A 27,348-nucleotide genomic window follows, 5' to 3' on the forward strand; every position below is an offset into this window, starting at 1 on the left:
CATCAGCCAGGCCTCTGGCTGCCCAGATCAGCTGAGATTACTAAGCGGAGAAGAGCTCAAAGCAGAGGAGGAGGACTGTGTCTCAAGCAAGAGCATCCCAGCTGCCCGGCTGCCCCGGCTCCTTTGAGTGGCTTTGGGAGCTTCTGCAACTCTGGTGCTCAGCCTGGAGAAGGGAGGCAGCAGAGGATTTTCTAGCTCTCTAGAGGTCGTGGGAACTGATTAAAAAACACTCTTTGGGTGAGGCTGCATGTACTGACCCCACATGAACACGCTTCTGCATGCCCACCCCGTGCCCCTCTGTCTCAGAGCCCCACCATGCACACGTGCCCCACTGCCCTCTGGCCCCAGCATAGGAGGAAGGTATCTGACTTCTGCAGGTCTCCACTGGAGTGGAAGAATGATCAATAACGAGGATGAGAAAGTGTCTGCTGCCCCAAACTCCTCCCAGATGAGAGCCAGCAGAGAGGAGACCAGCAGAAGAGGGTTTGGGTAGCAGAAGGAGGTGGGGGTCATGGAGGGCAGGAGAGCCAGGCCAGGTGGAGAAAATGAGAAGAGGAGAGAGTCGCAGAATACAGGGACTCAGGAGGAAAGGCTCAGGTCTCAACCGTTTAGCTGCAAGACTAAAGCTGGGATTTCTTTCTTTGTCCTCTCTAAGATGTGACTCCTAAAGACAGCAGCAGCAGCAGAGCCCAGCATCCGGAGTCCTCTCTGGTGTCATGCAGTGCATGTGAGTGTGTGCAAACACTTTCTCTCCAGAGACGAGGGCAGGCATATGCTGCCATGCAAAGGTCTGGAACACCGATTTTGTGCTGCTGAGAGTGAAGTGCCCCTGAGGTTAGAGATTCATTCCATCTCTGCAACTCAGGGAGCCTGGGGAGGTGAGGGGAACACTGAGTGAGTGAGCTCCCTACCCCTGCCCCTGGGCCAGTAGGGCTCCTGTGTGGGTAGCTTCTGCAGAGCCCTTGGTATAGGTTGGGGAGCTAGAGCTGAGAACGTGCTTGGACAGTGCCTAAGCCAGAGGGTCAGGTGCTGCTCAGGGTAGAAGTTGACATCAGGGTAACATGGAGTCAGTGAAGAGGAAGGAAGTGAACACTGGCTTAGCACCTGCCGCCTGCCAGGCACAGGGGTGGGTGGCTCGCAGGTGCACGTCACTCAATCCTGACACTTTTGTGAGGCAACCGTAAGCCCCGTCTTACAAATGGGGAGGGGGATTCCCAATAGCAGAGCTGTGAGTGGAGCCTGTGCTCTGTCACACAGCACAGCTTCCTGGCACATTCCTGGGGGCATTGTGCAAACAGCTGGCAGAAATCAGGGGCCCCTGGCTTGGTGGCAGGAACTAGAGAAGTGGGCAGAGTGGCTCAGAGGGCATGTGGCTGACCAGGGCCTAGGGGAGGTGGAACCGTCGGGGCAGAGGGTCAGTGGGCGGTGGGGTTGGTGGTCACTCACGCAGAGCTCCCATACTGATTCCCTGAGGAGGAATGGGGTAACTTCATGGCAGGTTCTTAGGGTCTTAGGAGTGAGTGTCACAGCAGCTGAGGCCTGAGGTCCGCAGTACCCCTGCTTAGAACCATCTGACCCCCAGAATGAAGACAGGATGAACGTGGTTGAAGTCCCAGAGAAGCAGGCCAGGCAGAGCAGGCCTCGGGGGTGGGCCCAGGCCCTGAAAGGAGAGGTGTGGAGTGCCCAGAGGATCTCCCGGCATCAGCCTCCCCTCCATCCATGGAAGTTCCAGCCCGGGCTGCCCGGGGCCTGCCTGGGCTGAGGCTGTTTCCTGCCCACTCACTCTACCTCCCCGCAGCCCCCAGCAAGACTTCATTTCACCCCATCAGCCAGGGAGCAGCCGATCCCCACGCCAGACCCTGGGGGTCAAGATGGCCGGTGAGACACTGCTGCTTGCCAGCAACGGGATTTTCCTCTTGCTCATTGTGACTGAAGCAGGAACAAGAGGGCACTGTGAAGATAGAATACCCTGATCTATAAGAGGATTGGCCTTTCCAGGAGAGGACGGAGGGCAGGGAGCAGATGCCGGGGAAGCCTGCCTGGGCTCCTGGTGAGGTCTGAGGTGAGGCACAGACACCCCTTCCCTTGTGCTGTCTTCTTTAGGGAGTAGTTGTTTTCCTGATAAAAGGTTGGCCAAGTCCCTTCTGGAGAGCTCTCTGGCTTCCTCCCAGAACCCACACTATGTGACAAGGATGAGATGCAACATCTAGGGCTGTGGGGCCAGCTTCCAGGTCCCCCTCCTCACCTCAGCACTCCTTGACCCAGAACTCACTGGCTCCATATGGGTAGCCAGGATTAAGCTACAGGAAAACCCCAAGTCATTGAACCTGCTCCACCTTCTCCTCACCAGCAAATGGCCTATCTCTGGAACTTTTCTCAACCCCTCTTTTCCACAACCAGGCCCGCTGGCTGCATGGCTAGGCCTGGCGGGAGAAGGTGTAGCAGCAATGTCTGTCCCCAAGGTGCTCTCAGACCTGGGCTGGCAGCCCCAGTGGCAGCAGGGAAACTGTGCACCTGCACACGACCCCTGCAATGCAGGGTGGGGGTGCCTGGCTTTGGCTGTCACCCTCTCCCAATTCCCAGTCCTGGGGGTGAAGCCCCTCCTTTTGCTCCTGCTTCTTGCTGCTACCCTGGGAGGGGCCACACGAAGATGGGGAGAGGTGGGGAAGCCACCAGGCTGTGAGGAAGGGTCGGGGGAGCCCTCTTATCTCCAGATTCCTGGCGCACAGGGCTCTCTGGGGGTCTAAGCTCTCCAAAGCCCCCATCAGCACCCTGACCCACCCTTGTAGGACCGAGCAAGAAACTGGCACTGTGTTGCTATGCCACCCCAGGGAGGTTGCCCTCGTGGCTGCTAAGGGCTCCCATTGTTTCCCATGGATGTGACCCACAGGTCTGGAGCATCCCTGGGTCCCTCAGGATGTCAGAGTTGGAGGGGAGCCAGATTTAACCTGCTGAACCCATTCGTGTTACTGACCCACAGGGGCTAGTGACATGCCCAGTGTCACTCAGCCAGTGAGCGGCACAGTCAAGATGAGACTTAATGGGCCTTAGCTCTCCTGATTTGGGGCCAGCATTCCTTTCCCAGTGACTGATGGCCCTCATGTGTCTTCCGATCTTGTTCTCTGGAAGCTCTTTCTTAGAACCCAGCCACAGTTTCTGGACCAGCCCTGCCAACCTCTTTCCTGAATGGAGACAGACAAGGAGGACCCGGTGGTGCTCACTGGGTCAGCATCCCTTCACTCCCCATCCAGGCACTGCTCCTCTTCTCACAATTTCCAACCCGATTCCTGACTCTTTGCATTGTTGTGCTATAAGAAACCTGTTTGCCTGTCACCAGCCCGGACACAGGCAGCGCTCAGCACCTCCATTGCCACCCGTTCCTCCGTGATCCCTCCCGCTCTCCCAGCAGCAGGGCAGGGGGGTTTCATTGCTATGTCCCATTTTGCAGGTGAGGAGAGAGGGTCAGAGACTGGCCAAGGGTCACATGACTAGTAAGAGGCAGACTCAGGCCTGGCTCTTCTGCTAAAAAGCCAGGAGTCTAAGGGAACAGGCTCCAAGCTAGCCTGGGGCTGCCCCATGCCCGTGGCTGGCCTGGAGTAGACAGTCCTGCCATATTTGTTGCAGGCCTGGTCACTTTGACCTTGTTACTATTACTCACCTGGCTCTCAGGGTTTCTGAAGCTTGTGTGTGTCTGTGTGTGTATGTGTACGCGCACACATGTGCACTCAGGCATGTGTGTGTGAGGGGGTGCTTAAGGGAGTGTGAACTCATTCAAGTGCAAAGGAGAAAACATATTTGTGCCTTAAAAGTCCGTCAGTTCAATTACACTAATTTAGAACCTATGTTTTCTTCAGCAGAGGGTCTGAGTAAACTTTACTTGGAAAGGAAAGCGTGGAAGGAGCTTACAGGGATATGTTTCCAGTGGCATGGAGGCTCCCTTCTCAAAACACACCCTGGTCCTTTAGATGCACCCTTGACTTACTGGCATTTAACATGTCATTTCTAGTGACTTAGGTACCCATGTCATTCTAGTGACTTAGGAACCCTTGGTCTCTAATAGTAATACAATTGCGTTTTCTGTTTTGTAAAAATGGTGCACGTGGAATGAACTGGCCTGGACCCAGCTTCCTGTGGTCTATGGGTGGCAGGACGTCCTGAAGGACCTAGGGACGCTCCAAACCTGTTGGTCAGATCCATGGGAAACAATGTCCTGGGAGCCCTTAGCAGCCACGAAGGCAACCTCCTGGGGTGGTGTAGCAACACAGAGCCAGGCAGGGCATGATCCTGGACTCTGGTCTTCCCAGGAGCCCTCCCTTCTCAAGAGGAAGAAAGGCCAGGGTCCAGCCAGGATCTTTGGCTTCACTCTGGCAGGAAGAGTCGCCCTCTCTTGGGCCTCCTCACTGGGCCAGGGTGGAGGTCAGGCTCCTGGCACCTGGTGGACACTGCTGGGTCTTGAACCAGAGAGGCCAGGGCCCCTCCTATCCTCATCTCCCCTTCTCTGAGAAAGGCAGGAGATCTAGTCCCATCCCTGTGTTAGAGCTCCACCTCCCAGGGCCTCTGGGGAGGCCTTGGCCTTGCAGTTTGATCTGAGTTCCCTGCTCCCTGCCCAGTGAACTCGGGGGTGGACGACTGGGTGGGGGACTATAGAAACATCTTCCCACCTCTTGGATGTCTCTCTGGAAGCTCAGCCCTGTACCCTGAGCCCAGCTAGGCCTAGAGAGGCCTGTCAAGGGGACTAGGCCCCAGGCCTCTTCCCCGTGTCTTGGGAGCAGTGGGCAGCCAGAGGGGCCCTTCCTGTTACCTCCGGAAGCTCTTCTCTCCGGGGGGCCGGGAGCTGGGCCGGGAGCCTGGGAGCAGTCCATCCGTCTCTTGGCTGTCCTTCTCTTCCTCTTGAAGACACTCATCTCCCAGGAAGTCCCCATCATCCCAGGAGCCCACCGTGCCATCGGTGGCCTGATACCGGACCTCCACGCACAGGCTGGTCTGAAGGGAGGGAGGTGGTGGTGAGCAGCTGGGATGGCGACAGCTATCTCCACCCCGTATATATGGCTGCTTGGTAGTGTTTACACAGCGCTTCCACACCCTTGCCTCACTGGAGGAGGTTAGGATGGTATGATCCCCTCTACCCTACTTTGCTGACGAGAAAACAGAGGCTCTGAAAGGCTGACTTGCGCAGACCCGGTCAGCTTATTGGGATCTGACTCCAGGTCCCGCTGCTGGTGGCTCCACTCCTCCCTGGTGCTCCAGGTGGAGGGGCCTGGCCTGCCCGGGACAACTGAGCCTGGACTCACTCCCTGAGTCCACTGTCTACATAACCGAGAGTGTCATTTAGCATCCCCACGATCAGGTCACCTCCTCTCCTCAGAACAAGGGCTGCCTGCAGGCATGAAGCGCGACCTGCCAGAAATCGGCTTGTTGGAAATGTGACAGAATGAGCTGAAAGTGGCCTCCAGGAGAGGAGCCCAGGCCCCAGGCTCACACCCACCCTTTCTACCCTGGAGAGGGAAGGAATCTTGGGAGTTGCCCTAGGGTTTTCCTTTGGGAAAAGTAGAGCACTCAACCCAGGCTCAGGCTTAGCAATGGAGAGTCATGACTGGGCTTCCTGCTCTGTGTCCTGGGGCCATTACTTTCTCGCAGCTCTAGTTTCCCCCCCAGTGCCCAGGGATCACCCTTCCTCACTCGTCTGGAGGTAACTTATGCCTGTGCCCCAGACAGGCGGCCCTCACTCAGTGCTTGGACACTCCAGCACCCAGGCTTAGATTTCCCAAGGAAGGGAAAGGTGCACATATTTTCTGAACCCTCACTGTGCTAGACATCATGCTAAGATGCTTTAATTTTAATGTCCACTCCTTTGATCTTTTCAACATTGCAACCTACCTTACCTCGCATATCAGGAGATTAAGTTACTTCCTTTAAGTCACACAGCTACGAAGACCTGAGCCCAGGCTGACTGACTCTAAGCCCCATGTCCTTTCCATGGAACAAATGTGACCCTCTTGGTGGAACCAAGGATGTTGTTGTGGGAAAATGGTGGTCTCTGGCATTGGAAGTCCTGGGTGTCCATGCTGGCCCTGCTGTCGACTAGCGTTCTGACCGTGGCCAAATCCATTCCCCATCCAGGACGTCATTGTTCCCATTCATAACAATGGGTAGCGGAGATGGGTGGCAAGTGGGCTAGGAGATCTGTGAGTAGTTTCCTCCGCTGACATCTTAAGTCTGATTCTGAAAATCCAGGGTGTCGGCTGTGCTGTCTGTCCATCCCTGCTCACTCCCTAATTCTCTCATCTCCCTGCCCACACTACACTCTTCATCCAGGCTTCTGTGCTCTCCTCCCAGCCCGCCTTCCCATGGGTGTCCATACGTAGTTTGTTCTGCACCCCTTCTCCCCTTGCTGTGGTGGCTGAGACCCCGGTAACTTTAAGAAGCCCTCTCTGCCCACCCCTGCTCATGGGAGAAGAGGGTTCCTTCTTTTCTAGCACCCTATGGTTGCAGTCCTGGCTTCTGAGGCTGTTTCTCCTGGCCACTACATAGGGTCATATATTACACAGGACCCCATTGGGGGACAATGGCACAGCCCCATTTTATACATGGGTAAACTGAGGTCAGGAAATAATAGCTAACAATGTTATAGATTTATTGTGCATATCTATTCTAAGTACTTTCTGTGTATTCTCCTTTAATCTTCAGAATAGTCCTGTGCTCACTTTGAGGTGATATGTAGCTTGCCCAAATCACAGTTAGTGAGCGACCTAAGATTCATACCCAGGGTCCCTGTTCCTCACCATCATGCCAACTGCCCACGAGTGGCCATGGCTGAGTTCAAGAGGACTGAAGAATCTGAGCAGAGCCTGGGGCCAGGCTGTCTTGGTAGGGTTGCCTCCTTCTTTGTTAGAACATGTATCAGGTGCCTCTGGACTGTGCGTCACTAGTGCATGCATGCTTATGCAAAAGTGCTGGGATGTGACAAACAATAGGAAATGAGGTCCCTGCCCTCCTAGGGAGGACTGGAGCCAGATACACAGAGTGAAGGTCATGCCCTCGAGTGCCAGCGGGGCTCAGTCTGGTCTTTGGATGACGAGAGGAGCCTCTTTAATGACTCCTGAGCTGGGTCCAAATGGAAGGGTACATTCTCACCGTAGGAAGGACAGGGGTGCTTCCTGTGGGGCAGCAGACCCTGCCATGCCACAGGGCCTCCAGCCATGACCACAGATTGAGCCGTTCCAGCAGAGTCTGACCTGAGTCTCCTCCTCCCACCACACCTCGCCATGCACGAGGGGCATTCCCCAGACCACCCCATGTGTGGGGCAGGGAGAACAGACCCCCAGATGGCCCCATATGGGAACGTCCAGGAACTTCCTGGGGCACACCCACCTTGATGATAGCATTGTTGTCATCAATCAGCGTGTCAGTCACCTCCACATGGCTCTCCTCTACCACCTTCTGCAGCACCATACGGAAGGTCCCGATGAGCCTAGGGACCGCAGAGGGCACACGGTGGTTACATGGAACAGACCAGGGTGAGGAGCAAGACTGATATCCCAAGAGCTGTGACTGCTTAGGGAGGACTGAGGTGGGCTTGCTGCAGCTCTGGGCTGGGCTGGAGGTGGCCTAGGAGCCAGGGCTGGTTGCAGCCAGGGCAGCATGTCTCACTGTGGATGGTTGTTTGTGGGAGGCCCAGTTCTTTGGCAGAGCTCCAAGGGGCAGTGAGCACCCTTAGGGGATGTCTACAGAATGTGGGGAAGAGTGCATGGAATCCAGGTTTAGCTGAGCCCTTGCAGAGAAGTTTCCAGATGCTCAGTGTGGAGGCTGGGGAAGGACCTGAGGTTCCTGGATGGACAAGTAGCTCCTCCGGCTTCTACCTCCCTAATGATGACCGAGGTTTCCAGCCCACACCAACAGCACTCACTCATCCATTCCACATCCGCAGCCTGTAGGTTCCTGGATGGCAGGAACCTGTGTGATGGCAGAGCCCATGGATCTGCACAGCAGGGGAGAGGCAGTACAATGCTTTGGTTAACAGCACAGTCCTGGCGTCAAAGAGACAGGGGTCTGAATCCAGCTCTGACACTGACTAACGAGCTACCTGCTTCCTGGGCAACTTCCTTAAACTCTCTCAGTCTCAATTTTCTCATAAGATGAGCTGATAAGCCCTACTTCACAGAGTTGTTGTTGGAAGACTAAGTGAGATCATCTGCGAGTGTTCTTATCAGAGCCCCCAGCACAGCCAGCACTCCGAAGCAGTCTGGTTGGTCGTTATTCATGTGCTGCCTCTAAACTGCGAGCCTCTCCAGGGCAAGGGTAGTGCTTTCTATTCCAGCCTCCGTTTGACATTTCTAGCACACTAGAGATCTCAATATCTGCTGGCTGAAATAATGAACAACAGTGGGTGCCCAATAAATGCTGATGGAGTTGACTTCAACCCCATTGCACTCCACAGTCAGAAGGCATTTGCTGCTCTTGGAGAGAACGGGGAACTCAGAGAGACGTCCTCACATCGTGCTTCCACATGGGGTGGTTGAGAACACACACACCGTATCTAGCTGAAGGTACAAAGGCGAGGGAAGCATCCAGGGTGTGTGAGAGCTAGAAGGGACCTTGGGCATCATCTGATGCTGCTTGAGATTTATAGAGGAAGACGGTGAGGCTACGGAAGGGGAAGGGACACAGCGAATTAAAGCCAGATCTGGGTGAGGTGAGGAATCAGATGAATTCTGACTTAGGCGTGCTTGATGTCTATACCACCTTGAGGTCTATGGAGGGTGAACACTGATTTTTAAAAAATCCTCCCATCTCTGTGAGGGGAGGAAGCGGTAGGGGCAGCCCTGAGGGATGGATATGAAATGCCCCCCTCTGGAGCTCAGAGCCCCATCCACCAGCGCGCCCCACCTCCCCGAGGGTGAAACTGACCACACCCCTCCTTCACTCTAAAGCCGAACTGGGCTTCTGGGCTCTTACAGCAGCCCCATGGAAGCCTTCCATAGCTGCATGCACCTCTCCCCAGCTCAGGCAGTGCCCCAGAGACAGAAGTGCTGGGCTGGCGGCCAGGAGCCCTGGAGCCACTGCCCCTGAGTCTCAATTTGGTCCTTATAAAATGAAGAGGGAAGAGGACTTTTAGCTTCCGTACCATGCAGACATTCTAACAGTAGACCATGGGCACAAAAGAATACGCTCATCTTTTCTCAGCCTCACCTCCTTTTGTTCTAAATCAGTGGTTCTCAAACTTCAGCATGAACAGAATCACCTGGAGGGCTTGTGAAAAACACACATGGCTGGGATATCCTCCTCTGTGGATGTGCTGGAAAATGTGTCACTGGTGGGAGAGGAGAGGTGCTGATCTGTAGCTTTTGCTGGTTTCCGAGGTATAAATACTCCCGCCATGGCCAACTTTAAGCTCCAAATGCGAAGTCACCAAACTGGGTCCACTGGACTTCAGTTCACACCACTGGCCCCGCCCCCAGGGCTCTGATTCAGTGGGCGGGAGGGGGGCTGAGAATGTGAATTTCTGACAAGTTTCCAGGTGATGCTGAAGCTGCTGGCTGGGGAGATACTTTGAGAATCCCTGCTCTACTGTTACCCTTTGTGGATGGCTATTCAGATGCCTTGATTCCCCTAGGACCTATCAGGCACCTGTTGAGCGTGGGGCAATCAGGCACATCTTTCTCCAGAATTAGATACCTAAGAACAGCAGAGGCAGCTCCCCAGGATCCATGGAGGTGCTGCAATGTGACAAGACACCCCCAGGGGGCAGGGTGGAGCTATTCCCCCGCAAGTGCTCAGAGAGGCGTCTTGTGTCTTCTAGGCTTAACCCGCCGGAGTCTCAGACCTTAGACTTGGGAAGAACCTGAGAGATTTTGCCCAGCATCCCGTCCAGGAGGAATCCCTGAAACAGCCTCCCTGATACGTGCTTTCAAGCCTCTGATAGATACTCCCGTGGCGGTGACAGTGATGGGGCTGTCACTGGTAGTCCATTCAGCCACTGCTTTAATCACATAGTGTGCTGAGCGAGATTGGCCTCCAGGCAAATCCCCCACTCTTCACTCCCTGGTCCGAGCCCTGTCCACATGCGACTAATTCCATCCCTAAAGGGAAGCAGTGTAGACAGTGAAGAGCCTGGGCTCTGGAGTCAGACAGATGTGGGCTCACTCAGCAGGACCCAAGGGAGATTCCACCCCCTGGCAGCGGTGTGGTTTGGGCTCCTTGTCCTAGCCCTCCGACTTCCACCGGACAGTGGTGAGGAGACTGATGATGTGAAATTCCTCTAACACCACCGGCACTCGAATGCCAGCCCCTCCTGCCTCCCTAATAATGCGCAGGGCTGGTCATCTGGAGGGCCCACCCAGGGGTGTCTCCTTTGCAGGATGGGCTTCAGGGGCAGAACTAGGCTGTCCCCCACCCTTCAAGCTCTGCTCAGTCTTGCACAGCAAGAGCTTGTCTATGTCCCGGAGAGTGGGACTGGGACGCTAGGAGCTTGCAAGATTAAAGGAATCAATTTGCCACACTCCCAGAAGTGGCTTGGGGGGTTTTAACTCCTAACAGTTCATCCCCAACCTCTCTCAAATAAAAGTAAAAATTATATTATTTGACATGGACAATTGATATTATCTCAGCCTTATGTAAAGTATAAAGAAAAGCAGTTTTATAAACCTTGGCTCTTTCTACAGGTCTGTAACATACCATTTAAGCAAAAACACAGTGCTTGCCATGAAAATAGTTTCAAAACAAAGGCCCTGGCACTGCTTCTAGGATGCCATCCCTCAGCCCGTCCTCTGAAGATATTCTCTGGGAAGAAGCTGGGACAGGAAGAGGTAGGGAAGCCCCTGGCTCTAGCCCTTGTGGTGACCCCAGAGGTGACCCTGCTTGCCGCAGCTGGCCTTTGTGCATCCTGGCTGCACACATAGTAGGGTCTTGATCCTCTGCATGGGTCAGCATGGAGGAGCTGCCTGGGAGAGTGGGGCCCAGGACAACTGAGGAAGGGTGGGCTCAATGCCCCTTAGACAGCCAAGTCACTTCCCTGGGAATGGAGTTGTGAGGCCACGTGTTCTGTGGGAAGGAGCACTGGCCCGGGCGTCAGAAGGCCTGGGGTGAAGACCTGACTGTCCTGAATCTGCTGCGTGACCCTGGACAAGAGGTCTCTCTGGGCCTCAGTTTCCCTGGGGCTGTTAGGCAAAGGAGCTGGGGCTAACTCCATGTCCTCTGACTACTTGCCTTACATGGCCATCCGGGTCACCATGGCAAAGAGGGTGCCCCTCACAGGAGACTGATTGGCTCCACGAGGGGCTGGGCGGCTGGACAGAGCTAGGATCCCCACATAATTAGCTGGCAGGAAGAGGCCTCCAGCCCAGGTGGGCCCACAGACTGACCACAATAGAGCGGCAACTGGGCACCAGAATCCTGTCAATAATTCATCACTTTCCCCTGGGAGCCCATGTCAGGTGTCCTGGGCCCTGCAAGGCCTCTCCTGCTCTCCTGGCTCCTGAATTATTCAGGGCCCCTGGCATCCTCAGCAGGCAGGAGGCTGGAGGCCAGGCCATGGCCCCTCAGAGGTCCCAGACAGGCAGAGCTGGATGCACAAAATCTTCTGAACCCAACATTTCTTTCCTATGGGGAAGCCCAAGATTCCTGGACACAGGTCTTTGTTCCAGATGGGGCCGAGCAGACCTGGAGGTCTCCTGGTTTCTTCATACCATGTCTGCCTCCTGGCAGCCTCTAGAACCACTGGGTGAGGGGCCAGTTTCCAAGCTGCTCTCGGCTTCTAGGACAAATCCCTCTGTCTGAGATGGCAGTGATGGGATCAGGCTCATTTCTCATGCTGGGCCCCTCTCTCCCAGGTAGCTCCTCCATGCCTCCTTTAACTCAGTTTCCCCAAGTCCATCAGTCATGTGATGCTGAGTGTCACCCTTGAGTGCCCTCAGTCCTTCAGAAAAGAAGGGCCACTCTGATTCCCTCTCAAAGGCTCTCCCACTCCCTGGGGTATACAGAGGGTATACCCCTAACACCACGGGGGCATTTATTCATTCTTTTATTTCACAAAATAATCAGGGACCTGCTATGTGCCAGGCACTGTCCCTAGCAGTGGCCATGGCTTTGCTCATTGCTAAGCCCAGTGCAGACCCAAAGACCCCCTCCACTCAGCCGCCCCATGAGAAAGAGCCTGGGGTCTGAGCTGGGCCATGTGGGGGTTGAGGGCAGTGGCCTTATTGCTCCCCTGGCCTGGCCAAGGCAAATGCCAGGATGGGGAGACTTGAATGTCACATCATTCCAAACACCTTTCTCCCACTCTGACCCCCACAAGCTGACCTGTGTCAGCCTGGGCCTGTGCTCTCCATGAGGGGACCTCTTCTTTCCCATCACCGCTCCGCAGCCAACAGTGCCCTAGGCATTCTCTAGGCTTCCACAGAAATGGCAGAACCTCTCTCACCGGGTCTGGGCCTCCCCTTGTGGGGTTTCCTGCCTTCTCTTGGATGGGGGCAGCGAGGGAAGAAGAAGAGGAGAGCTAGGATAGGAACTATCTCCCTTTCTGTCTTCCTTCTTATTGGCACTTAAGAACACCTAACACAGGCTGGGTTCGGTGGCTGGCACCTGTAATACCAGCACTTTGGGAGGCCGAGGCAAGTGGATCACCTGAAACCAAGTTTGAGACCAGCCTGGCCAACATGGCAAAAACCCTAAAAATACAAAAATTAGCCAGGCATGGTGGCGTGCACCTGTAGTCCCAGCTACTCGGGAGGCTGAGACAGGAGAATCGCTTGAACCAGGGAGGCAGAGATTGCAACGAGCCGAGATCATGCCACTGCACTCCAGCTTGGGGGACAGAGTGAGACTCCATCTCCGAACAAAACAAAAACGAAAATACCTAATAGAAGCTGGAACTTTCAACATATTCACTGCATGGTAGTCAATTTCCCAATCTCCCAAATACACCTGATTTGTTCGTAGCAGTCTTTTGATGGGCTCAAGGGTTTCCAGCATTTCAGTGGTTAGGCTGGCAGCTTTCATTGTAAATTATTTAACAATGTCTTCCATGCCCTCGGTTTCCACCATCACTGCTCAGATATTTTGGTTTCTGGGAGTTGGATTAGGAAGAGGAGGTAACAGACATGCATTCTAGCCCTGGCTCTACCATTGTCTACCCCTGTGATCTCAGGAGCCCCTCTGAGACTCGGTTTCCCCTCCTGCACAGCAAGGGTTGTACTGGCCAAGCTGTAAGGCTCCTGGATGCTTTGGCACCTACAGTTGGGTCCCTGCAGGGGCTCTCAGGTGCCCTCCCTGGTGCTTGACTTCCGATTCTGTTTCCTCTTTCACACCCACTTGGCCTGTGTGTGAGCCTTCCACCTGTTCCTGTTTCTCCTGTTCTCATAGGTCACACACCCTCATAGTATCTCACCCCAGGGAAGAAGGCTGTGCTTCACCTTGGGGCCCCCTAGTGGGGAGTGTCTCACCAACCTTGCTTGTGGGTGCCAAAGGCAGCTGCCTGAATGGTGTGATGCCATGAGAGGCAAAGGGAAGGCCTTTGTGCCCTAAACATCCTCCCTGTGGCCCTGCTAGCAGGCCTGAAATGCCCTTGCTCCATACTCAGCTGAGATTTTGAAAGCTCCTAATAAAAGCCACAGAATCAGAGACTCCTTGGAGCCCATGTGGTCGGGTCTTTCCTGACTCAGAAATCCCCTCTACAACGTGGTCCACTCTTTGCTCACCCTCTCCCAGTGGCAAGGAGCTCACTGCCTCCTAAGACAGCACATTGGCTGGAGAGTGCTGGCTATCTTTCAGTGGTCTGCTGTCTTCCAGCAGCCTGTCCCTCATCCTGCCTCTAGGTACACACCTTTCTTTCCTCTTCCTGTGGCAAAAAACTTTCTGGGAGGGTAGTGGCAGGGACTGTGCCTAAATCCCTCATCTCAGTATCTCCAGTGACTAGCATAGTGTCTGACTGGCAGAAAGCATTTGTTCACTATATGTTTGATGAGTGACTGCAAGGTTGGATGAAAAGATGGATGGATAGATGGATGAATGGATGGAAGAATGAAAGGATGGATGAATGGATGGAAGGAAGGATGATGGATGGCAGGATGGATGAAAGAATGAAAGAATGGATAGACAGATGGATTGGTGACTGGAAAGATGGAAGGATGGGCCAGGAGTGGTGGCTCATGCCTGTAATCCCAGCATTTGGGAGGCTGAGGTGGGTGGATCACTTGAGGTCAGGAGTTCGATACCAACCTGGCCAACATGGTGAAACCCCATTTCCACTAAAAATACAAAAATTAGCTGGGCATGGTGGCAGGCACCTATAATCCCAGCTACTCAGGAGGCTGAGGCAGGATAATAGCTTGAACCAGGGAGGCAGAGGTTGCAGTGAGCTGAGATCAGGCCACTGCACTCCACTGTGGGCCACAGAGCAAGACTCCGTCTCAAAAAAAGAAAAAAAGATGGAAGGATGAATGAATGGATGGATGAGTGGATGGAAGGATGAATGAAAGGATGAAAGGATGAGTGGTGGATGAATGGATGGAAAGATGGAATGATGGATTGATGAAAGAATGGATGGGAGGAAGGATGGGTGAATGGATGGATGGATGGATGGATGGATGGATGAGTGGATGGATAGGATGGATGAAAGGATGGATGGATGAATTGATATATGGATAAACGGGTGCATAAATGAATTGATAAATGGATGGAGAGATGGATTGATGAATGGATGAATGAAAGGATGGAAGGATGGATGAAAGAAAGGATGGATGGATGAATCAACTGATGGATAGACAAATGGATAGACAGATGGATGAATAACAGGAAGGATAGATGGATGGATGGATGAATGAATCAATGGATTGATGAATGGATGAATATGACCTCTATGATTTTCCCTTTCATGCTCTCATCTATTTGTCATAAGTTAACACTTAAAGTCCCTTTCCTCCTGGCAACTATAGGGTGGTGCCTGCAGGAATTCTCTGCCACCAGTATCAGAGCAGTGGACTCCTTGTCTCTCCTGCTTAGATCAAAAGTGCTTTAATTCTATTAGTATGATTTAGAATGAAGCCTACTCTTCTTTTCTTTGTAGTCTCCTCCCACTGTTGAGTTATTCTGAGTCCTCAGTGAGCTAACACCTCCACATCTTTTGGACATGTTATAGTTAAGCCATGACCTCCAGCTTGTATAAGAGTGACCGACTTTTTTAAAAGAGATGGGATCTCACTATGTTGCCCAGGCTAGCCTCAAATTCCTGGGTTCAAATGATCCTCCTACCTTATCTGCCCAAGTACCTAGGACTACAGGTGTGTGCCACACCTGGCTGTCATTTTTGAATCCAAGATAGTACTTAGCCACTGTTCCAGCCTGTTCAAATCCTTCTGAATTCTTCTTGTGACCCAGAGAGAAGGACAACAACTACTTTTATTGAACACCTCATAGTGATAATGATCGTACGGCAGGTGTACTTCACTTGCAGAGTGCAAGCTCCATGAGGGTAGGCAACCTGCCCTCTGCAGCACCTAGTTCAGTACCTGATACACAATCGGCACTTAGTAAACATTTGTTGAATGAGTGAGTGAACATCTATCTCATTTAATTCTCACAGCTGCCCTTTGAGGTAAATACTTGTCTTTTTCACACATGAGCACATTGAAATCAGAGAGGTTATGTAACTTTTCCAGGGTCACACAGTAGATGACTGACCTGAGTGTCTGAGATCAGGCTTGCCTGACTCCTAAACCACCACCCCAAACTATCAAGCCTGCCCTCAGGGCTACAGAGTGTTTCTTGGAGGAGATCTTCAGCCCCTCCACCTTTCACCTCTCCAGTGGGTAACTGTACCCCAGCATAGCATTGAGGGAGACTTAAAGAAAGGGACAGGAAGCTTTGATGGGGTTGGAGACAGAAGGGGTGATAGGAGGGTGGAATGTTCTTGGCTGACAGCAGCTGGGAGGACTGGGGGATTCTGACGACAAGATGAGGGAGCAAAATGGGGATCAAAGACCAGCCCAAGACTTCTTCGGTCTTTGAAGATCAAGCCAGGGCAGGTTGGGAGTGTAGGTCCCTCTTTTCAGCCCCAAACATACGGTAGCCCAAGGAGAAGGGCAGGCTCCCAGCCCCTCCAGGCCCAGCCCCTCCTGCCCCATCCCACACTTACTTGTTGCTGAAGACTTTGCTGTAGTTGAAAACCTGAATCTCCAGCATCTCATTTCTGTCGATGCTGCTGGCCACTGGCCACCGAAACGTCTGGGGAGAGAGGAACAACTGTGGCTTTGGTGACAATAACAGGTAGGAGTCTTGGGGCGTAGGAGGGGAATCTCTGTTGGGGGTCTCCAACAGCCAGAATAGCCCCTCACTTGGGCCCAGTGCTCCCCAGGGACAAAGCATTGACACCTGGAATCTCATTTAGTTCCAACGACCACCTTGCAGAGCCGGCATTGGTGCCCACTCCTCTTTCAAAGATGGTGCTTGGAGATGTTGGAGGACCTGCCCAAGGTCATGTGGTAGGTGAAGAGTCTGGACCTACCAGGACTTTTGACTCCCTACACAGTGCTGCTTCCATGGCCTCCTAGTTCCTGAGGGGGCTTGGGAGAAGGCGGTGCAACCAGGGTGGTGGTCGGGCCCCAGGGAGACAGCAAGGATTGTGGATGTGAGCCTGGTTTTTGGCGGGTGCTGAATGGAGCTGTGAGCTTCCAGCTCTCTCCCATCAGGATCACCCTGACTGGTGTGGGCTCTGCCCCAGACTCCTATGTTGAGTTCAGACCACTCCTCACTCTGCCAATGGTAACATCAGGGACAGGTTTGAGCTGATTAGTGTTCCTGGGGTCAGGCCCACAGCCTGTCCCCAGCTCACTGTTTCTGGATTCACCCTTACCACTTCTGTGTTGCTTCCTCCCTAACTTAATGTTAGTGATGAGTAGGAATTTGATTGGGATTCTTCCTGGTGCCCTAGAAATGGCAACAAGGGCTCAAAACAGAGGCTAAAGTGGCCTAGTGCCCCATTCTGTAAAAAGCTGCCAATGGGCAGAGCCGGACATCTTCCCAGGGCTTCCTCAAAGGGCCTGTTACCTCCAACCATCACCCAGCCCACCTTCCTGGGATGGGACAGAAGACTGGGCAAGGGAAAGGTGGGAAGAATTCTGTCCTGGGCGTAGTGTTTTTGTGGTGCTTCTTGGGGAAACAGCTCATGGCGATTAGGTACCGGCAGGAAGGGCAACATGGCATGCAAATCCCCAGTGGCATCTGTAGGGCGTGGACTGGCAGGCGGCCCATGGAGCACTACAGGGCAAGGAGCCCAGCCTGTTGGCTGTGGCAAGTCTTCGAGTTGCGCTCCATTGGCCAAGTGGGGTCGAGTGACCTAATGACACTTTTTCCATGGGCTGCCCACCAGGGGAGGATGTGGAGGGCCTCAGCAGGGGTCCCTGTCCCACTCCATGTCCTGAGCCACAAGCCTGAGGGAAGGGGGATGGCCAGGGGTGAATAGGATGCCAGACTGGAGTAGGAAGCCCTTCTGGACAGGACCACACGGCGCTGAGGTCTGCTCAACATGCTGTGGAGAGACCGTGTCAGGGAGGATTTTGACAGATCGGGTGGAAGGCAGTGACTTTTTATTTTTTAGCTCCATTTTTATACCCTACCAAATTCAGACTGCTCAATAGACCAATAATAAATAATAATAGTAATAATAGCTGCCATTTCTGGGGAACTTTTTCTCATGCAAGGGTCTGAATGCTCTATGTGCATTCATTCATTTAGTCTTTCCGATGGCCCGAGAGGCAGGTAGTGGCTTCTGTGCTCTATAAACAAGGAACTTGGCCTCAGAGCAGCTGCGTGATTCGGAAACTCCGTTGGTGGCTGAGCAGGCCCTGGGAAGGAGGCTTCTGAGAGCCCACCCTGCATGTTTGCCATTTCCAAAGCTGAGATTCCTTCTCCCAGCCTGGGGACTCGGAGGGCTTGGGCACACTGGGCCAGCCCGCAGGTCACTGCCCAGTGTGGGCAGGGCCTGTTTCAGGAAAACAGCCTTTGTGACATCTCCCTTCAGGACTGGCTAAGTCCCAGGGAGGACCCGGCCTTGGCATGAGAGGGAGGAAGAAGCAGAGGAGGGGGAGGGGGTCTGCAGGGTGGGGTGGGGAGGGTTCTGAGCAGGGCCTAGGGAGGGCTTTAAAGGCGAGGTGGGCACAGGGCAGAAGGGTGGGCTGAGGGGCCCAGGAAGTGGAGGCAGCCCGGCCCACAGGCCTCATTCAGGGGCTGCAGCTCCAGCTTCTGGATGCCTCTGGCAGCTCAGCAGTGTGTGGTTTTCTTAATGAAGCTGCTTTTATGGGGCTGCAGGGAAATAAAGCAGCCCAGGAAGGCCCAGCTCATCAGTCACAGTGCTGCATGGGAGTGGGGGGGCCGCAGGAGCCGCTGAGATTCGGTTTACTGGGGATGAAGCGGGGAGGAGTGATTCAACCCCCTAAGGGTCTGTGGGTGGGATTTTGGCATTGGAAGGAGAGAAAGATCAGGAATAAAGGACATGACCTTGGAGATGGCCCTGTGAAAGGGATGGCGGGTGTTGAATGGTGGCCGGAGGCTGAGGCTAAGGGACCTGGGGAGGGAGACTGCCTGGCTGGGGGGCAAGGACCAGTTTGTTGAGTGAGAGTTGGGTGTCAGGGAGGGTCCAGGAGAGAGGGGGCTTCCAGAAGGGCCCCTGACTGCAGATGAGAATAATCAGGGAAGCGTGTGTAGGTGTGTGGCTCAGGTGCCCTTTCAGGAACTCATCAGCCAGGTGTGGGCAGTCCCTGAAGACGTCAGAGGGGAAAGTTCTTCTTGGAGGCTTTCTGGGCGAGGGAGAAGACAGGGTCCTCACTGAGTGACAGAGGCTTCCCGGGTGAGGGAGAAGACAGAGTCCTCACTGAATCACAGCAGCTTCTTCAGTCTCTGACTTGCTCCGTGCTTTACAGATACCTCTCTTTCCTCCTCTGTCTCCCTCCCACATTTTCCACCCACAAGAGGCTTTCCCCTCATTTCTCTTTTCCTTCCCTCCCGCATCGTTCCTGTGCTTTCTTCTCCTCGCCACATCCATTTTCTCTTTCATCAGTTTCTCTCTCTGTCTCTATCTCTTCCTTTGTCTCTGCCTCCCTCTGTCTCTCTCAGGGGTTCTTCATCTTGGCTGGAACTGGAATCCATTCCAGAAGCTTTTAAAAATCCCAAGGCCCAGGCCGGGAGACGGATCAAGCCGGCACCTCTAGGTGGGGTCCTGGCATCAGTGTGGGGCCTCGGAGGGTGATGGGCCTCCCAGCTAGAGGGAAGTGACTCAGGGTCTGGGACTGGGGGTTTCTCCCATTTGACCTCCCTACAAGCAGAGGCATGGGCTGTAAGAAGGAGACTTTTTGGGTTGAATTTTCCTCTCTTTTCATCTCTCCTTTGTTAAAACTTTTCAACGGCTCCTTCACAGCTCCCTGAAAGAGGTGGGGATTCCCTTTCCCAGCACCCAGAGACCCCCTTGCTGTGCCCAGACAGCATTGCCAGCCCCATCTCCCATTGCTGACACCTTCCTTTGCTCAGGCAGCGTCTGTGAGGTCTGGGTACCTTACAGAGCTCCAAAGGACATGCCCACCCTTTGCTTCTTTTTGTTCTTCTGACAACATTGAGGCTTGTATCTCATGCAGACTAGGAGTCTCCGTGGTGTTGCAGAAACTCTAAGTTTGAGTCAGGAGACTTGAGTTCTAGCCCTGCCTCTGCCACTCACTAGCTGTGCCTTAGCTTCCCCATCTGTGAAATGGGAGGTGACAATATCTACCTTAGAGGGCTATTGAGAGAATTGAATGAGATCTCACAGGTGACAGCAGTCATAAGCGACACAGCACTGCAGAACGCTTTTGGTTTAGATTTTCCCAGTGGGAACTCTGTGCAGGTCTGCAGCTGTCCCGTCTCCCTGTCATGCCACCTCCCTCCCCCTGGCCCCCATCACTTTCCTTTTCTGCCTCGGCCTATGGATTTCACATGTCTCTTTCACTGCTTCTTCTCTTCCTAATTTCAGTTTTCATTGTCTCCTCATTTTTGTGGTTATGTCCTTTCCTCCATTTGGGGTGACATGCTGAGAACACAGCAAGACGAGATGAGGACTTTGAGGGTTTGGGAGCCACACTCCTCTCCTGATTCTGCCATTGAATTTATGAGCTACTAGATTGAAGGAAAGGGGGCTGGGTGCAGTGGCTCATACCTGCAATCCCAGCATTTTGGGAGGCCGAGGTGGGCAGATCATTTGAGGTCAGGAGTTTGAGACTAGCCTGGCCAACGTGGTAAAACCCTGCCTCTACTAAAATACAAAAATTAGCCGGGTGGGTGGTGCATATCTGTAATATCAGCTACTTGGGAGGCTGAGGCAGGAGAATTGCTTGAACCCAGAAGGCAGAGGTTGCAGTGAGCCAAGATGGCGCCACTGCACTCCAGCCTGGGTGACAGAGCAAGACTCCGCCTCAAAAAAAAAAAAAAAGATTGAAGGAAAAGGGCTTCTGAAGGAAGAATTTCATCTAGGTACCACTTAGTACTTCCAGAGCACCTTTTACCCATAACCAAACTCACAGCAACATGGCAAAGATGTGCTCCTTTTACAAGTGGGAAAGCGGAGAGGCGAGAGTTGCCCAGGGGCACAAGGCTGCTTGGTGGCAGAGGCAAGATTCAAATTCAAGTCTCAGAATGCTTAGTCTGGAGTTCTGCCTTAGGGCTTAATCCACTACACTGAACCCTCTCCTGAAGCCTGGTACTGCTGGGCAGTTAAACCAAACATAGTCACTCAAGATGTCACGAGCCAGCAAGCCCCATGCTGGGGGCGAACATTTGCCGAGTACTTGCTGTGTGCCAGGCTCTGTGCATGACGCTGTGCAGAGCACAGGGATGCAGGTTGTTTCTCAGTCCTGGGGATAGTACTGGATAGTTCTGGAGACAGACACTGACCCGGAATAGCAGCCTGGGATAAGACTGTTGACAGAAGCAAGACGGTAGGTAGTACAGATAGGGAGGGAAAGAGGGCCTCTGTTGCAGGGGCGGTCTCAGGAGCCCTAGGAGTGCTGAATCCTGACCCAGTTTTCTGGTCTAGGCTTAGCCCTGACCTGGCTGGTGCTGGCCAGGGCACAAGGTTCTGCATCCTATCAGCCCCAGTGATCTAGGACTCTGCAGAAAAGGTTTCCCCGATGCACTTTGGAGAATGACCTGGATTATGTCCAGCTTGGCCCCTGACTGGGCCTGGAACCATCCTAAATCAGCAAGGTAGCATCCTTAAAGGGACAGGGTTGTAGGTTTGGGGGAAAATATTGAGATGCACTACAAAGCTTTAGAGCAGGGGTCCCCAAACCCCGGGCCATGGACCGGTACCAGTCCATGGCCTGTTAGGAACGGAGCCGTACAGCAAGAGGTGAGCGGCGGGTGAGCGAGTATTCTCGCCTGAGTTCCACCTAATGTCAGATCAGGGACAGCATTTGATTCTGATAGGAATGTGAACCCCACTGTGAACTGCACATGCCAGGGATCTAGGCTGTGCACTCCCTAAGAGAACCTAATGCCTGATGTTCTGAAGAGGAACAGTTTCATCCCCAAATCACCCCCGGCCACCACCATCCCAGTCTGTGGAAGAATTGTCTTCCATGAAACCGGTCCCTGGTGCCAGAAAGTTGGAGACTGCTGCTTTAGAGTATAGTGGGAAAGAAACGGATTTGTGAGCTTAAAGACCTGGGCTCAGTATCCCTAGTGTGGCTTTTTCACTCTCCCAGGACACAAAGGCTGAGTCTCTCTCTGTCTCTCTCTCTGTTTCTGTCTTTGTCTCTGTCTCTTTCCCCCGTTTCTTCAGAGTTGTAAGTTAAATGTAGGATCTCAGATCTCAGCTGGTCTTCTTGGGCAATTCTCTTCCCCACTCTAAGACCTGTTTCTTCAAGTGCAAGACAAGAGGGTTAAACTAGATGATCTCTAACCTTAGAGATCAAGGTGATCTAAAGTCCCCTTAGGTGATCTCGTCTGTGCCTTGACTGCTTCCTTTCTATCCAGGCGACAGCAAAGGGCTTGATGTACCACTAGCCCTGCTGAGCCCACTTGGTCTGGGTACAGGCCTGTGGTGACAGGTGCCAGTCCTAGTGAATATCACTGTTTTGTTCATTCTTTCACTCGGCAACATTTTCTGAGCTCCATGCTGGGTGCCAGGCCAATGATGAACAAGACAGGTGCGTTTCTGGCCTCCAGGAGGTAACAGCCCATGACTTCCAGGGACAAGCAGAAAGGGGCAGATAATGCCAAACTCCCCTGCCCTGTCATCCCCCAGGCTGGTGACCTCTTCCTCCTCTGGGCTCAGAAGGCCCAGGGTCCCTCCTTGTTGGTAGTGGGTCCATCTGCCCACCAGACTGAGCCCCTTGAGGGCAGGGCTGAATCTTGTCTACTTTGCAAACGACCACAGGTCCTGGAATCAGATAGACTTGGGTTTAAATCCTGGTGTGGCTCCTTATCACCTAGGATGTGACCAGCCCAGCAAGTTCTAGAGAGTCTAATGCTTGTGTCAAGCTCTCAACCCATCTTGCCACACACTAAGTGCTCAGTAAACAGCAGCAGTTCTTATCATTGCTCCAAGTACTATTGTTACTCTAGCCTCTCCCCTGGGGCCTGGTCCACACAGGGCCTGTGTTAGAGCCAAAGCAAACTGGCTAAAGGTGGCTACTCCTGCTTCCCCAGGGCACAAAGGCTGGGTCTTTCTCTGTCTCTCCATAGCTTTTCCAGTGTTGTAGGTTAAATGTAGGAGCTCAGGTTCCAGCCTCTGGGAAAGGAGACACCATGTCCAGGCTCTGTTTCCACCCATTGTTGTAGAGAGCATTGTCTTTCTTCCATGGCCTCCTCCTCCCCACTCAGGTTCCTAAGCCCAGCTGCTGCAGCCCCTCTCACCCATGCCTGAGCAGAGGAGGGGCCCCTCTCTTGCTTGGAATCCCTTACCTAGTAGAGCTGTGAGAGACATTTGCTTTCTTGTCTGTCATTTCATTTTTTTTAGCCTTGTGACAGTCCCGTGGGGGCAGGTAGAGCAGGGAGCATATCCCTCTCTTACAGAAGGGGAATGCAAGGCCCAAAGAGGTTCCTCAGCAAGGACTGTGGTGCAGGTCTCATGACTCCCAGGCCACTGAGTCTCACTAAGCTGGCTCCTGCAGGCCCTGGGCAGAGTCAGGCAGAGAGAAGAGGCTTTCTGGAAAGTCAAGAGGCTTTTGGGGGATTTGAAAGGGCCTCTTTCCCAGGATATTCTGGAACCACTGGCAGGCAGGTTCTTTCAGGGGGATGCCAGGGAAGTTTACGACTTACCCACTGGGTCTAGGGAGAGAGGTTAAAGCCAGGGTACAGTTCCAGGCTATCTTTGGGATTGGGCTGACCCAGGCCTCCGGGCCCTTCCTGAACAGGGGATGGGAGGGTGGCCTTCCTGCTTCGTGGGATGTGCACTGCTGACCAGTGGTGGCCAGGGCTGCAGCCACTTCGCACAGGGAGAAATGATGGCAGGGGGCGTGGAGAGACTTCAACACGGGCCTTGCAGGGGTGGTGGGAGTCAGGCCCTATCACTGTATCCAGAGAGGGCTTAGGTCTCATCTACGCAAGAATTCAGAGCCCTGGCTTGGCCGCTTCCAGCTCTGTTACCTGGGGAAGGGTAGTTACCTTCCGAGCCTGATTTCATCTGTGGATTATTTCAGAAATTGAGTGGAAGGGGCATGGCTCAGGAAGCAGCTCAGTGCTGCTTCTGGGGCTGCCACCATCTTCCCATGGGGCTCCCTGGTGGGAAGTGCGGGATGGCCTGAGTGTTGCAAGTCATTTTACATCCTTGCTCCCCACCTCACTAAATGCCAGCAGGTTCCTCATTGTGACAGCCAGAAACTTGCCTGTCTCCCCAGTGGGTGGGCAGCACTTTCCCCAGGTCGGAGCCACTTCTCCCCATCGCGTGCCCTGCTCTCTGACCCTAGTCACATGCTTCTTCCCATAACTGCCTGGCTTCTGCCCTGCCCCAGTCTCTCCACACTGACTCTGGCTACCCTATCCCTAAGCTCCCATGCAAATAATCACGGGGTGTTGAGCCCAGGTTCCTCCCTCTGGAGTATCTCAAGCCCAGGCTGGCATTCATTAGATGCTCAGAATGTGGCCTCTTGTTCAGGGCCAGCAGAGACAGACTCTCCCCCTGAGGCGGGTTGGGTAGAGTTGGGAAGAGGAAGGACACGGTGATTAACTTTGAATGTCATGCATACCTGTGGCTCAGGTGTCCGGGGTGCTGGGCATGGAAAGGGGTGGCAGTGCCCTTGGAAGGGGCATCAGGTTGCCCCCTGGCTGGATGCCTGGGCTGACATGTCCCCTGGGAGTCTTGGGAGGAGGGAGTCAGATGCTGTGCCTGGCAGATTAGTGGGCAGAAGCCCAGGGAGGTAGGACTATGGGAAACTGGGCCAGGCTGCTGGAATCTTCACCCAGCCAGCCCAGTGCCCTGACTGAGGAAATGGGGAGGGGAGGGAGCAGACCGGGTGTATAATGCGGCAAGCCTGAAGCCTCTATGACTGCTGTCTCAGTGGGCAACCATGGTTCCACTCTCACCATAACCCTTCATTTTGTTAATCATTTTACAGAGACCTTCACACCCATCACCAATCCCATTTGACAAAGATGGTGGCGGGTTTAGAAACCGAGGTCATTGTACAACCAGGAGGGGGAGAAGGTAAGGACAGAAACTTCCCTAGCTCTAGTGATTCACTTTAAATGAACAATTCACCTGTCCTGTGTAGCAGTAGGGATGTACCAGGGAGGTAGTGGCAACTGTGCCCCACAGTGGTTGGGGAGGGCGTGGTGCTGGGCCGTGACGGTTGATAGTGCTGGGCCACGACGGTTGATGGCTGTGTCTGAGCCTGAGTGAGGAGCGAGGCTTTGCTCCCTGTGTCTCCAGCTCTGGGTCGATGGACACAGCCACATCATATGGCCCGGTTTCAGAGGGAGGGAGACAGCTGGTGCCAAGTGTCAGCCTGGTGGCTGCTCAGCCGAACGCCAGCAGCCAACCTCAAGAGGTACAGTCTGCCATAAGGCCCTTCCCAGCCCCCACAGAGCCAAGCAGGAGAGCCAAGCCCAGGCAAGAGGGGGTACACTATTTGAGGGTCACCATGGAGCTTCCAGTTTGGCCAAGATGGTGATGGACGACTGCTGGTCCTCACCCCAAAGTCAACCCTGGAGAAACTACAGCAGCCAGAGGGGAATATAGATTCTGGAAGCAGCAAACAAATAGATGAAAGAATGTGAGGAGGCTGAGGAGGCCGCGGGCTGCTTGAACTGGTGTGTGTGTGTGTAAGGATGGGGCTCCCAGACAGGCCAGGTGCCGAGGGGACGGGCAGGGAGAGGGAAGCATTGTAAGTCCTCTCACCGCTCCCAGACACTCCCGTGGGATGGTGTCGCCTACTCCTTTGCTGATAAAATTGTGACAACAGCCCAGGTGGAGTGAGGATTGAGAAAAATCGTTGTCAATAGACCAGCAGCTCACGTCTTTTCTCATGGCACCCCCAGAGTTGTTGCTGAAAATCCAGACTGTCTTCTCTTCCCCATGTTTCCCCTCAAGGTCTGGAGATGGCGCCCTGACTCAGGTGGGGTGCTTGACAATGTTTCCCTGGTGACCGGGGCTCCCACCTCAGTGCCTGGGGCTGCCCTGCTCTTCAACCCTTGAGAACTGACACAGATTGGCCTTTGCGATGTCCCCAACACTCGCCTGCCTCGTTGGGCCCTCAGCTGGTGGCTCACATTCAGGTCTACAGCACCTGTGGGCTCTTTCTCCACAGGGAATAATAGGCCCAGACCTGGCAGGGCCGTCGAGGTGGGCAAGGCTGCTGTTCCCCTCCTCACCACCTCCTTCAGGAAGCAGCTGAGAGGTGAGGGGCTCAGAGCAGGCTGGCGCCTGGGATTTGGGGCCAGTGTGTGCCCACAAGAGGCAGTGAAGGGTGCTTGCTCCCCTCCGGGCTCAGGGCTGAGGGAGGGGGTGGTCTTGGGCCTCCTACCTCGTCAAAGTCAGCCACATCCTCACAGTTCTCCAGGACCCGGGAGTAGAAGGATTGCCCTGCAGGGAAAGAGGAAATAAATTCTAGGGTCAGACCTGTCCATACAACCAGCGTGGGCTCAGACCTCCTCATCCTGGGAGTCGTCCTGACAGCATTTGACTTGTCATGCAACATGGGACCTCCTGGCTTGCACAGTTCTCCCAGGGTGAGGCCAGTCCCCATGCGGCCTCTTCTCTGACCCTCTCAGCAGTCCCGTGAGGGAAGCCGGTCAAAGGCCATGAGTTCCATGTTAGGAACGGGAATCCTAAGGCACAGAGGGCCCAGGCTGGTCAGAGTGGCCGTGGAAGAGGACCCCAGGAGCTATTCTCCACCACGCTCTTCCCCCGTGGATCTCTCAGCCTCCTCTGCAGCCTCCCCAGCTCTGGTGGTAACTCCGGGCCCTGCTGCCCTGAGTAGAAACCTGGTACAGAGGGTGTAGCCCCTGCCTGCTGATGGGGGTCTGTGAAGCCCAGCTTCCTTCTGCAGCCACCCCAGGGGCTCCTGTCCAAACCAGGTCCCCACAACCAAGTCAGATCCCAGAGTTATTCCCTGTGGGACAAGGGCTTTCCCCTTCCACCACTGTCATGGTTGTCCATCTTCCTGTCAGCCTTAGCAGAGAAGACGGTCTCTGGCAGTTTCCTCCTGGGCTCTATTCCTGCCCCCACTTTCCCCACTGGCACGGGAAGTACAGCGTGTATGAGATGGACACCCATCATCCCAGGCTCCCCCATCCGTATGCCACCCAGTAGGGCATGATGGGAGGACAGAGGGAAAGCTGCCCTCTTTGCTAGTCCAGTTGGAACTGGCCCAAGATGTGGGGAGAAATAAGTCAGAAGAGAATCAAGGGCAGGTTGAAGGGGCTCCAATGTGTGGGAAACACCAGCTAATTCAGTTCACTTTGAGAAGTAGCCGCTGGAGTCTCTGATGTTCCAGGCCATGTCCCGGGGCCTCGGAATAGAGGATGGACCAATGACAAAGGCACAAGCTCCCACCCACAGGGAGCTGATGGTCTAGAAGGGAGGCCAGGAGCCAAGCAACAGGGCACCAGTACAAGGGAAATACCAATTTTTTTTTTTTTTTTTTGAGATGGAGTCTCGCCCTGTCCCCAGGCTGGAGTGTAGTGGCAAGATCTCGGCTGACTGCAACCTCTGCCTCCTGGATTCAAGTGATTCTCCTGCCTCAGCCTCCTGAGTAGCTGGGATTATAGGCGCCCGCCACCATGCCCAGCTAATTTTTGTATTTTTAGTAGAGACAGGGTTTCACCATGTTGGCCAGGCTCATCTGGAACTCTTGACCTCAAATAACCCGCCCGCCTTGGTCTCCCAAAGTG

General features: G+C 54.0%; 1 protein-coding gene across 4 annotated transcripts in view; it reads right to left on the reverse strand.

Moving 5' to 3' along the window:
• The window catches only part of OTOF (otoferlin), a 103,066-nt gene that overhangs the window by 54,836 nt on the left and 20,882 nt on the right, over positions 1–27,348 (reverse strand). For all 4 annotated transcript variants that reach the window (XM_025354063.1, XM_025354062.1, XM_025354064.1 and 1 more), the window contains exons 2-5: positions 25,980–26,038; positions 16,130–16,218; positions 7,372–7,471; positions 4,802–4,983 (exon numbers count right to left, since the gene is read on the reverse strand). In XM_025354063.1, the coding sequence (XP_025209848.1) occupies positions 4,802–4,983; positions 7,372–7,471; positions 16,130–16,218; positions 25,980–26,038 (430 nt within the window). The remainder of the gene's footprint in view (positions 1–4,801; positions 4,984–7,371; positions 7,472–16,129; positions 16,219–25,979; positions 26,039–27,348) is intronic.

This window comes from Theropithecus gelada, chromosome 13 (genome assembly GCF_003255815.1).
Source record: "Theropithecus gelada isolate Dixy chromosome 13, Tgel_1.0, whole genome shotgun sequence".
Classification (NCBI taxonomy): domain Eukaryota; kingdom Metazoa; phylum Chordata; class Mammalia; order Primates; family Cercopithecidae; genus Theropithecus; species Theropithecus gelada.